General features: G+C 42.2%; 1 protein-coding gene across 3 annotated transcripts in view; it reads right to left on the reverse strand.

The window, feature by feature from the left end:
• col4a4 (collagen, type IV, alpha 4) overlaps window positions 1-13,829 on the reverse strand; it is a 241,676-nt gene that overhangs the window by 117,275 nt on the left and 110,572 nt on the right. For all 3 annotated transcript variants that reach the window (XM_082966130.1, XM_082966129.1, XM_082966128.1), the window contains one exon: window positions 4,275-4,337. In XM_082966130.1, the coding sequence (XP_082822256.1) occupies window positions 4,275-4,337 (63 nt within the window). The remainder of the gene's footprint in view (window positions 1-4,274; window positions 4,338-13,829) is intronic.

The following is a 13,829-nucleotide window of genomic DNA, read 5'->3' on the forward strand; positions in this document are numbered from 1 at the left end:
TGCTCACATTGTATATAGACTTATTTTTGTACTGTATTATTGACTGTATGTTTGTTTTACTCAATGTGTAACTCTGTGTTGTTGTATGTCAAACTGCTTTGCTTTATCTTGGCCAGGTCGCAATTGTAAATGAGAACTTGTTCTCAACTTGCCTAACTGGTTAAATAAAGGTGAAATAAAAAATAAAACAATAAAAAATTCAAGTCCTAAATGGCTTGGCTCCCCCTCCACTCAGTACTTTTGTTAAACAGAAAACCCAAACATATGGCAGCAGATCCACAAGGTCTGCCATGAGAGGTGACTGTATAGTTCCCTTAAGGAAAAGCACCTTTTGTCAATCTGCTTTCTCCGTGAGAGCTTCCAATGTTTGGAATACACTGCCATCAGACACACATAACTGCACCACCTATCACACTTTCACAAAAAACATGAAGACATGGCTAAAGGCCAATCAGATTTGTGAACATAATCCCTAGTTGTGTATTGCCGCTTTCCATTTTGTCTGTAGCTTGTGAGATGTGGAAACACTTTGTTGCTTTTATGTATTTTGTCTTGTTGGTTTTTGTGCTATGTTGCTCTGTCTGCATGCTATGTCTTGGTTGTCCTATGTTGCTCTGCGTGTGCTAACTGCTCAATGATTGTCTGTATTGTTATTGTAATTGTTTTTAATAACCTGCCCAGGGACTGCGGTTGAAAATTAACTGGCTCGCTAAAACCGGCACTTTTACTGAAACATTGATTAATTTGCACTGTCCCTGTAAAAACAAAAATGAACTCAACTCAACTCTAACAGAACACAGAGAGTGTTCTTCAATGGAAGCCTCTCCAACATAATCCAGTTGGAATCGGGCATTCCCCGGGGCAGCTATCTGGGCCTCTTACTTTTTTCAATCTTTACTAATGACCAGCCACTTGCTTTTTAAGTAAAGCCAGTGTGTCTATGTATGCGGATGACTCAACACTATCAGCTACTACAGCGAGTGAAATCACTGCAACACTTAACAAAGAGCTGCAGTCAGTTTCAGAATGGGTGGCAAGAAACAAGTTAGTCCTAAATATTTAAAAAACTAAAAGCATTGTATTTGGGACACATAATACCTCAACTGTAAGAACTGTTGATATGCTGAATGCACTGAGGTGTCTGTTTAAACTACTAGCACACAGCTCAAACACCCATGCATACCCCACAAGGTCTCTTCACAATCTCCATGTCAAGAACAGACTATGGGAGGAGCACAGTACTACATAGAGCCATGGCTACATTGAAGTCTATTCCACATCAGGTAACTGATGCAAGCAGTATAATCAGATAAAGAAATATATAATTAAAATACACTTTATGAAACAGTGGGGACTGTGAAGAGACACACACAGGCACAGACACACATACACATGACAAGACACGCACCCTACACATAGTACAGTCGTGGCCAAAAGTTTTGAGAATGACACAAATATTAACTTCCACAAAGTTTGCTGCTTCAGTGTCTTTAGATATTTTGTCAGATGTTACTATGGAAAACTGAAGTATAATTACAAGCATTTCACAAGTGTCAAAGGCTTTTATTGACAATTACATGAATTTGATGGAAAGAGTCAATATTTGCAGTGTTGACCCTTCTTTTTCAAGACCTCTGCAATCCGCCCTGGCACGCTGTCAATTAACTTCTGGGCCACATCCTCACTGATGGCAGCCCATTCTTGCATAATCAATGCTTGGAGTTTGTCAGAATTTGTGGGTTTTTGTTTGTCCACCCGCCTCTTGAGGATTGACCACAAGTTCTCAATGGGATTAAGGTCTAGGGAGTTTCATGGCCATGGACCCAAAATATCGATGTTCTTTTCTCCGAGCCACTTAGTTATCACTTTTGCCTTATGGCAAGGTGCCCCATCATGCTGGAAAAGGCATTGCTCGTCACTAAACTGTTCCTGGATGGTTGGGAGAAGTTGCTCTCGGAGGATGTGTTGATACCATTCTTTATTCATAGCTGTGTTCTTAGGAAGAATTGTGAGTGAGCCCACTCCCTTGGCTGAGAAGCAACCACACACATGAATGGTCTCAGGATTCTTTATTGTTGGCATGACACAGGACTGATGGTAGCGCACACCTTGTCTTCTCCGGACAAGCTTTTTTCAGGATGCCACAAACAATCGGAAATGGGATTCATCAGAGAAAATGACTTTACCCCAGTCCTCAGCAGTCCAGTCCTTGTACCATTTGCAGAATATCAGTCTGTCCCTGATGTTTTTCCTGGAGAGAAGTGGCTTCTTTGCTGCCCTTCTTGACACCAGGCCATCCTCCAAAAGTCTTCACCTCACTGTGCGTGCAGATGCACTCACACCTGCCTGCTGACATTCCTGAGCAAGCTCTGTACTGGTGGTGCCCCGATCCCACAGCTGAATCAACTATAGGAGATGGTCCTGGCACTTGCTGGACTTTCTTGGGCGCCCTGAAGCCTTCTTCACAACAATTGCACCGCACTCCTTGAAGTTCTTGATGATCCGATAAATGGTTGATTTAGGTGCAATCTTACTGGCAGCAGTATCCTTAACTGTGAGGCCCCTTTTGTGCAAAGCAATGATGACGGCACGTGTTTCCTTGCAGGTAACCATGGTTGACAGAGGAAGAACAATGATTCCAAGCACCACCCTCCTTTTGAAGCTTCCAGTCTGTTATTTGACCTCAATCAGCATGACATAGTGATCTCCAGCCTTGTCCTCGTCAACACTCACACCTGTGTTAACAAGCGAATCACTGACATGATGTCAGCTGGTCCTTTTGTGGCAGGGCTGAAATCCAGTGGAAATATTTTGGGGGGATTCAGTTAATTTGCATGGCAAAGAGGGACTTTGCAATTAATTGCAATTCATCTGATCACTCTTCATAACATTCTGGAGTATATGCAAATTGCCATCATACAAACTGAGGCAGCAGACTTTGGGAACATTTATATTTGTGTCATTCTCAAAACTTTTAGCCACGACTGTAGAGTAATGGCCTGAGGGAACACACTTAATGTGTTGTGAAAAGTGTTATGAAATGTAATGCCATGTAATATTTTAAATAGTATATAACTGCCTTAAAGTAGCTGGACCCCAGGAAGAGTAGCTGCTACCTTGGCAGCAACTAATGGGGATCCTTAATAAATACAAATACAAAACTAAATTCTGTAATGAATAATGTGGAAATTCAGCAAGTTGAGGTGACTAAACTGCTTAGAGTAACCCTGCTTGGAGTAACTCCAGTTTACAAACTGTCATGGTCAAAACATGTTGATGCAACAGTAGCTAAGATGGGGAGAAGTCTGTCCATAATAAAAATCTGCTCTACCTTCTTAACAACACTAGCAACAAGGCAGGTCCTAGAGGCCCTAGTTTTGTCGCTCCTGCCACAAAGAGGGGAAAAAATTATAATTGGCTCAGAACAGAGCAGCACGGCTGGCCCTTAAATGTACACAGAGAACTAACATTAATAACATGCATGTCAATCTCTATTGGTTCAAAGTACAGGAGAGATTGACTTCATCACTACTTGTTTTTGTAAAAGGTATTGACATGTTGAATGCACCGAGCTGTCTGTTTAAACTACTAGCACACAGCTCGGACACCCATGCATACCCCACAAGACATGCCACCAGAGGTCTCCTCACAATCCCCAAGTCCAGAACAGACTATGGGAGGCACACAGTACAACATAGAGCCATGGCTACATGGAACTCTATTCTACATCAGGTAACTGATGCAAGCAGTAGAACCAGATTTAAAAAACAGATAAAAATACACCTTATGGAACAACAGGGACTGTGAAGAGACACAAACACAGATACAGACACACGCATACACATGCTAACACACACACTCTACACACACGTACACATGCATTTTGTATTGTAGATATGAGGTATTAGAGTAGTGGCCTGAAGGCACACACTTAATGTGTAACATTTTAAAATGTACATAACCAGAGTTGGGTAGGTTACTTTCTAAATGTAATCCATTAGAAATAGAAATAATCCACAAATGCTGAGACACTATAGTCCGGTGTCCCATTGTGACATAGCTGAAACCACCATCCCGGAGGACGCACAGCCCGAATTCTCAACCAAAGAGGATCCGGTATGTGTCCTCTATTCATTTGAATGTGTTGACAGTTGGAAAAATAGCTTGAGCTGCGCTGAGAATTAGAAATGTATGAAAGCCAATGGTCCAATATTCTAGAACACTGCTGTGTGTACGTGTACACATTTTTGACTATGATGATGCTTTATACTCACATCTGATCCATCCAAACCAACTGGTCCAGTAGGTCCCCTAGGGCCGCTAATGCCTTGGAAGCCCTGTAAAACAAAGAACCCTGCGTCAAACCCTAAAAAACAACCTGGATACATCCACAACCCACAAAGCATCTGAACGAACACATGGGTAGGGTAAGATTCCATGCTTGAAGTGGAATGAAAAAGGTGGTGTTAATAATTTTCATTTTAGTAACAGCGTTTATACTTTAGTGCAAATATTCTATGAGAGGTGCAGGTACTCAAGCAGGAGGCAAGGCAAACCCGTTTTCACGATTTCTGGTATATCATCAAAATAAATCAATCACAGCATGTTTTTGGACTCATTCAGAAGTTTTGACATGACTAAGAAAAATACTCTTGGAAATTAATGTTGAAAGTACCATTTATATTCCTAAAACATAAGTTGAAAATGATGCTGTTGCTGCTTCCTGTTGACAATAACTTTTGATTAAAAGCCCAATGTCAAAACACCATTTTGAAGTGTCCAAATCAATATTCAAAATATGCAGAAATAGTTAGTGCTATATTGAAAACTTTAACATAAAATGTACTACCTACATATACAGATGTAGGATCTTAATTTGATCACTCTTTTGCTGCTGAGAATGTTCCTGCAAAGCAGAAAATGCAAACTTGTTGTGTATTTGAATTTGAAAAAGGCTTCTAAAATTTGTAATTTTAACTTTGAAATTTCAGACTTGATTTGCCCTAACGAAACATTTTGCGACCCCTACAATAAAGTAAATTCATTATAATCCACATAATTCACATTTCCCATTGCTGCAGGATTATTTTCCTGCTTTAGCAAACTGGCATGTACATGTGCCACAATAGTAATTATACTACTTCTATTTTATTGAATGTGCATATGCACACTCATATCGATTAGGAGGGAAATCAGTTTGTATACGCTGTTGAAATTGACACAAAAAAAAGACAAAAACTGGAGATATTGTTTACATCACTGGTTAGTGGACAACCTGCAGAAGACAGTCAGCTACATTTCAGTGTTGGGGGACACCAAAACAGAAAAAGAAACGCAACACTGTTTGTCAATTACTCATATCGATATCACGTTGAAATCAATAGCGCGAGAGGTGGGAAAATCAGGTTGCATGTTCTGTTAAAATTAGTACAGCTCAAAAACCACAGGGAGTCTGGGAATCATTTTTATATCACTGGTAGAGGACAACTTATAGGGAACAGCCTGCTACATTTTGTATTGTTGCATTTTGATTGAAGTGGGTTGCCAACATTATAAGTGTAACACAACATTTATTTTTATTTTTTACAAAGTTTAAATCAATAGAACGGGGGCAAAACGTTTCAGTTGAATGCACTGTTTAAACGTACATTATACAAAGACCACATTGAAACTTGGAAAAATCTATATATGTGTGATTATCTATGATTATCTATGAAACTCACTTAGGTTATACGGATTAGAACCTCGTTTTAGGGACCAAACTGAACGATAATTTATAGTGAATGCTATCTGGCTATGGGATACTCCTCTCTCAAGTAAAAGTTTTTCTTTGTGAACTGTTCCTAAGATCTGTGGTTCATCATGTACGTTGAGAGGGATGTATCTTGGCTATAAAAGATCTTTGTACTTTTGTGTTGTCACTTTTCAATGGTTCATTAGAAATTGCACATCATTGAAAGTCAGTGCTTTTGCAAAGCTCTTTTTATTAAAGATGTAGTTTAAGTATAACTCTGACTAGTGTGTGAAGTTTGTAACTCTCCTCATTTGGTAATGCAGAAATTAGCCACCACATAATGTATGCAATAACAGAGAAGTATATTTACTGGGTGATTAAAATATTGACTGGCTTTCATCAGGCTGCCCCCTCAAGAGAAAGCTTCAAACTGTAACTAGTGCCTGCTACCTGGTTCATGTTATCAGTCAACCTACCAGGGTAGTTACAAACAGCACAGGAATAAAATTGTCAGCATGAATTGATCACATCTTTACTAATGCTGCAGAAATTAGCTTGAAAGCGGTATCCAAATCCATTGGATGTAGTGATCACAATATAGTAGCCATATCTAGGTAAACCAAAGTTCCGAAGGCTGGGCTGTATAAGAGGTCACACAATAAGTTTTGTAGTGATTCCTATGTTGTTGATGAAAATAATATTTGTTGGTCTGGGGTGTGTAATGAGAAGCAACCAGACGCTGAACTTGGCACATTTATGAAATTGCTTAGCCCAGTTACTAAGAAGCATGCACCCATTAAGAAAAAGTCTGTAAAAACTGTTGTATCCCTGTGGATTGATGAGGAAATTTAAAAATGGTATGGTTGAGAGGGATGACGCTTTAATGAACACGATGGGAGAGAGAAAGCTGGTTTCAAGAGCAGGGCGCAGCAGGTGTGTATTTGCAAGGGACCACAGGAGGAGGCATGTAGCTGGGTCCAAGGGCAGGCAGAAGGTCATACACAGGTGGTCCAAAAAGGAAACAGTACAGGCAAGGAGAAGGCTAGTAAAGTCGTCCGGGAGATCAGGAAATAATAGGTTGATAACAGGAAATCCGATTTGCTAAAGTACAGGCAGGGAATAGGCAAAAGGGGTCATTAGTGAGGCAGGCCAAAACTGTCATACTCGGGAGGATTAAATTACAGTAAAAATAGTGCTCCAATAGAAGCATGTCACAAACTAAACAATACCTCACAATGATTGGGTGGAAAGAACTGAACTAAATAGTGTGTGATAATGACATACAGATGTGTGAACAGGTGATCAGAATTCAGGTGATTGGGATCTGGAGAGTGAGCTGCGTTCAGGGGATCTATGTGTTTGAGATTGTGAGCTGGAAGGTGGGCTGGAAAGTGAACTGCGTTCAGGGGATCTACGTGTTTGAGAGTGTGAGTTGGAAGCAGACGTCACAGGGGAAAAATAAATGGCAAATAAGTCTGGCTGCACAACCGATTGGCAAACGTACTACAAATTGAGAAATCATGTGACTAAACTGAGTAAAAAGAAGAAACTACACTATGAAACAAAGATAAATGACATAAAGAATGATAGTTAAAAGCACCTTTGAAGCACCTTAAGGATCCAATCCTTTTTTCAATTTTAGTTTAAAATGACATACCCAAATCTAGCTGTCTGTTGCTCAGGACCTGAAGCAAGGATATGCGTATTCTTGATACCATTTGAAGGGAAACACTTTGAAGTTTGTGGAAATGTGAAATGAATGTAGGAGAATATAACACATTACATCTGGTAAAAGATAACACAAAGAAAAAATGAAGTATTTTGTATTTTTTTTTGTACCATCATTTTGAAATGCAAGAGAAAGTCCATAATGTATTATTCCAGCCCAGGTGCAATTTTGATTTTGGCCACTAGATGGCAGCAGTGTATGTGCAAAGTTTTAAACTGATCCAATGAACCATTGCCTATCTGTTCAAAATGTTGTATCAAGAGTGCCCAAATGTGCCTAATTGGTTTATTGATACATTTTCAAGTTCATAATTGTGCACTCTCCTCAAACAATAGCATGGTATTCTTTCACTGTAATAGCTACTGTAAATTGGACTGTGCAGTTAGATTAACAAGAATTTAAGCTTTCTGCCCATATCAGATGTCTATGTCCTGGGAAATGTTCATGTTACTTACAACCTTATGCTAATCGCATTAGCCTACGTTAGCTTAACATACCGTGAGGGGGACACCGCAGAGGTTAGATGAAATTTTGGGCAAAAAGGAAAATTCCTTTCCATCATTCATTGAATCAGATGCCTCATTCATCACAAAACCACTGATATTGCCGACTACTTTAATGATTTTTTTCATTGGCAAGATCAGCAAACTTAGGCATGACATGCCAGCAACAAACACTGAAACTACACATCCAAGTATATTTGACCAAATGATGAAAGACAGGCATTGTAATTTTGAATTCCGTAAAGTGAGTGTGGAAGAGGTGAAAAAAATTATTGTTGTGTATCAACAATGACAAGCCACTAGGGTCTGACAATTTGGATGGAAAATGACTGAGGATAATAGCGGACAATATTGCCACTACCATTTGCCATATCTTCAATTTAAGCCTACTAGAAAGTGTGTGCCCTCAGGCCTGGAGGGAAGCAAAAGTCATTCCCCTACCTAAGAATAGTAAAGCCCCCTTTACTGGCTGAAATAGCTGACCAATCAGCCTGTTACCAACCCTTAGAAAACTTTTGGAAAGAATTGTGTTTGACCAGATACAATGTTATTTTACAGTAAACACATTGACAACAGACTTTCAGCACGCTTAGGGAAGGACAGTCAACAAGCACAACACTTACTACAAATAACTGATGATTGGCTGAGATAAATTGATGATAAAAATATTGTTGGGCTGTTTTGTTAGACTATTTGACATTATCAATCATAGTCTGCTTGAAAAACGAATGTGTTATGGCTTTACACCCCCTGCTACAGTGCATTCGGAAAGTATTCAGACCCATTGACTTTTTCCACATTTTGTTATGTTACAGCCTTATTCTAAAATTGATTAAATTGTTTTTTCCCTTATCAATCTATAAAATACCGCATAATGACAAAGCGAATGTTTGCAAATGTATTAAGAATAAAAAACAGAAATAACTTATTTACATTAGTATTCAGACCCTTTGCAATGAGACTCGAAATTGAGCTCAGGTGCATCCTGTTTCCATTGATCGTCCTTGAGATGTTTCTTGATTGGAGTCCACCTGTAGTAAATTCAAATGATTAGAAATGGTTTGGAAAGGCACTCACCTGTCTGAACCAATCTTAACGTTATGGTAGAGTGGCCGGACAGAAGCCACACCTCAGTTGACAGTGCATGTCAGGTCAAAAACCAAGCCATGAGGTCGAAGGAATTGTCCGTAGATTGCAGCATTGAAAGTCCAAGACTCTTCCTAGAGCTGGCCGACTGGCAAAACTGAGCAATCAGGGGAGAAGGTCCTTGGTCGGGGAGGTGACCAAGAACCCGATGGTGACTCTGACAGAGCTCCTCTGTGGAGATGGGAGAACCTTCCAGAAGGACAACCATCTCTGCAGCACTCCACCAATCTGAACGTTATGGTAGAGTGGCCGGACAGAAGCCACACCTCAGTAAAAATCACATGACAGCCCGCTTGGAGTTTGCCAAAAGGCGCCTAAAGGACTCTCAGACCATGAGAAACAAGATTATCTGGTCTGATGAAACCAAGATTGAACTCTTTGGCCTGAATGCCAAGCGTCATTTCTGGAAGAAACCTGCCACCATCCCTACGGTAAAGCATAGCGGTGGCAGCATCATGCTGTGTGGATGTTTTTCAGTGGTAGGGACTGGGAGACAAGTCAGGATCGAGGGAAAGATGAAAGGAGCAAAGTACAGAGAGATCCTTGATGAGAACTTGCTCCAAACTTCCTCCAGTTCACCTTCCAAAAGGACAACAACCCTAAGCACACAGCCAAGTCAACGCAGGAGTGGCTTCGGGACAAGTCTCTATCTGAATGTCATTGATTGGCCCACTCAGAGCCCGGACTTGAACCCGATCGAACATCTATGGAGACCAACAGAGGAACAGACAGATAGAGGGGCAATCAACGAAGTAAAGGAGTCCAGGTGAGTCCAATGAGCGCTGCTGCATGTAATGATGGTGACAGGTGTGCGTAATGATGGACAGCCTGGCGCCCTCGAGCGGGAGCGGGAGCTGGCGTGACAGTACCCCCCCTCAGGGGCGCCACCTGGCTTCCCACATGGGTGAGCCCAACGGGCCGGCCGAGGCGTGGGAGAACGACGAGCCGGCCGAGGCGTGGGAGCCCGACGAGCCGGCCGAGGCGTGGGAGACCGACGAGCCGGCCGAGGCGTGGGAGCCCGACTGTCGGCCGAGGCGTGGGAGACCGACGAGCTGGCTGAGGCATGATGTGGGATGGGAGCCTGCGGAGCCAAAGAAACCTCTCGAGCCAGCTAACACATGCAAGACTGATGAGCCAGCTGAGGTACCCCCCGGTTCCATCGGTGGCGGCACCCAGACCCGACGTCAGCACAAAAAACACAAACTCCCTGATGCTTCAAATAGCGGTGTCAGCATTTTGTAAGGATAGACGCTGGAGACCAGAAGGAAGTACAGAGAGTGAACATTTAATGAAACAGCGGACATATAACAAAACATGAACAGTGTCTGGATAAAATATTACAAAAAAGTAGTAGTCTGCTTTACTACAGATTGCTCAGGACTTCTACATTTTGAACCCAGACTGCATAGAGAAACTCGCTGATCACTAGATTGCAGACAAAAAAAGCACTTAGCCAGCTCAGAGAGAAGCTCTGAGAGAACCAAGATCTTCTCTTTGAAGTGCAGGTATAGTTTACAATGACCCTGCTGGTGATGCCTCAAATCCTGATTTATTTTAGCCTGAAACAATCAAGTTATTCACTAAACATTGTACTCTCCAGATGTGACTTCACTTTAAGACTTCTGCCAGTGGTCCTCCCAACACCAGTCTAGAAGATAGGCAGGAAGACATTCCGACCCAACATGAACCCAAAAAATATACATAAGTTGAATGGGTTTCCATCTCATTTTCAACTCTACTGTTGGGTAATATAGCAAATGTGCCCACTCGCAACATCCTCCAGCATGACCGGTTTGGCGGTGGGTCAGTCATGGTGTTGGGTGGCATTTCTTTGGGTGGCCGCACAGCCCTCCATGTGCTCGCCAGAGGTAGCCTGACTGCCATTAGGTACCGAGATGAGATCCTCAGACCCCTTGTGAGACCATATGCTGGTGTGGTTGGCCCTGGGTTCCTCCTAATGCAAGACAATGCTAGACCTCATGTGGCTGGAGTGTGTCAGCAGTTCCTGCAAGAGGAAGGCATTGATGCTATGGACTGGCCCGCCCGTTCCCCAGACCTGAATCCAATTGAGCACATCTGGGACATCATGTCTCGCTCCATCCACCAACGCCACGTTGCACCACAGACTGTCCAGGAGTTGGCGGATGCTTTAGTCCAGGTCTGGGAGGAGATCCCTCAGGAGACCATCCGCCACCTCATCAGGAGCATGCCCAGGCGTTGTAGGGAGGTCATACAGGCACGTGGAGGCCACACACACTACTGAGCCTCATTTTGACTTGTTTTAAGGACATTACATCAAAGTTGGATCAGCCTGTAGTGTGGTTTTCCACTTTAATTTTGAGTGTGACTCCAAATCCAGACCTCCATGGGTTGATAAATTGGATTTCCATTGATTATTTTTGTGTGATTTTGTTGTCAGCACATTCAACTATGTAAAGAAAAAAGTATTTAATAAGATTATTTCATTCATTCAGATCTAGGATGTGTTATTTTAGTGTTCCCTTTATGTTTTTGAGCAGTGTACTTTATCAGATTATTATGTAAGAGTGATATTAAGAGTGATATTATTTGTATTTGTCAAACAGCAGACAAGCATCGATCATCATGTCACCGGAATAAAACCCTCAATATTTATTGAAAAGAGGCATCAAGCTCATCACCTTGCATATTCACCATCCTGTGAAGTTCATCATAATTAATTTAATCTGTAGCCTAATAAACTGCATGCTTTTCCGAGTTGTAATGGTAGGACCACGCAACATATCATCACATGACTCTAAGTTTACTTCGATATAATGGTTATTACAGGGTGTCTGCGGTGTCCTTAAAAAGTCTGAAATGAATTTAGAAAAATTACCATAAAATGATAGCCTACTCCTAACAAGGCGCATTTTCAAGATGCAAGAGAGCTCCACATGTAGCCTCTGACTCTGCACATATGCGTGTGCCACTGCAAGTCGGTTGTAGCCAGATGAGCGAGCATAGCGAGTAAAGGTAGGCTACAAAATAGATAACTAATTTGAAACATTGCTTGTAGTTTGGCTAGTTCTCACCCATTAGCTAGTGAAGTGCATTATCTTTATAATTCCTCTAATGAAAGTGTCTGCCCTGCCCATGTACCTGTTTCGCTGGGGACTGCTGCAGTGATAATGAACAAGCCACGTTTTACTGCCTTTCCCACAGTGCTCCTGTAAAAAATGTGTCTGATTCTAACTATAAGAAAAACACAGCCATCCTATACTTGTCACAGTTTAACAGTTGAAGAGAGGATATGCTCAGATTTGTTTAGGTATATATTTTTATTTCTCAGCTGTCTATTTTACAACCGAGATATTGATATGGATTTGAGATACGGAGTTGCCGAAATGAGCATTGGCCATTGCGAGCACACCGGCCTCATTGGGTATTAGGCTATGACAGCAACATTTTATTTAGGACAGTAATAATTACTTTACTGTTAGTTTCAAACATGCCTACTTCCAGTGAAAATGACATTTATAGGTAGTGATTGTGCAGACTACTCAACAGCTGTCACACCCTGATCGGTTTCACCTGTCTTGTGATTGTCTCCACCCCCTCCAGGTGTCGCTTGTTATCCCCTGCTGTATATATCCCTGTGTTTCCTGTCTCTCTGTGCCGTTTACCGGTGGACCTCGATTCCCTCATCGCCCTCAGCATTAGAATTGATGGACGTCTAAGGGAATGCAGGAGTGAGAGGAGGTCTGGCCTAGGTCACACTTGTTCATCCGCAGTGGCTCGCTCACCTTCGAAGGAATCCGGAAGTCTCCGAAGGCTGTTTTTCCGAGAGGATCAGAAGCCACCCGAGCTCCCTCGAGAATCATTGGCGACAGGTGAGTCAGATACTCTGGAACATATGCAACTGAGCAGAGATAGGTTATCGCCATGGAACGTTCACATAGGCTAAGTTCCAACAGTTGTCTGTACTGTGGGGCTGCGGGACATTACATAGCCACCTGCCCACTTAAGAGACCTATTTATGTAGAAGGTACAAGTACTCTGGGGAGCCAGATTGGGAATCTTCTAAATCCCATCAACCGCACTCCTTTTTTTGTGATACTGCTGTAGGGAGACCAGTCTAAATCTCTCCAGGTGCTCATTGACTCTGGGGCGGATGAGTTTTATGGATGCTACCCTAGTTTCTGAATTAGGTATCCCCACTCAACTCCTCTCTGTTCCCATGGACGCTAGAGCACTGGACGGCCGCTACATTGGTAGAGTTACCCACAGCACCGTTCCTGTTAACCTTCGGGTGGGGTGACAGGGTAGCCTAGAGGATAGAGTGTTGGGCTAGTAACTGAAAGGTTGCAAGTTCAAATCCCCAAGCTGACAAGGTACAAATCTGTCATTCTGCCCCTGAACAAGGCAGTTAACCCACTGTTCCTAGGCTGTCATTGAAAATATTCTTAACTGACATGCCTAGTTAAATAAAGGTAAAATAAAAAAATCTTCGGGTTTCAGGAAATCATGTTGAGGCTATAACAACGTCTCCCCATTTTCTTGGCTCAAAAAACACAACCGGACCTTTGGAATGCCTACCACCTGGTTCGATACGCAAAGGCGATGAGTGGAACACAGCATTCAACACAGCCAGCGGACATTATGAGTAGCAGGTCATGCCGTTTGGACTCACCCACGCCCCCGCTGTCTTCCAGGCTCTGGTAAACGATGTGCCCCCCGGGACATGCTAAACCGTCTT

The sequence above is a fragment of the Salmo salar genome, chromosome 20 (genome assembly GCF_965601325.2).
Source record: "Salmo salar chromosome 20, fSalSal1, whole genome shotgun sequence".
NCBI classification, from domain to species: domain Eukaryota; kingdom Metazoa; phylum Chordata; class Actinopteri; order Salmoniformes; family Salmonidae; genus Salmo; species Salmo salar.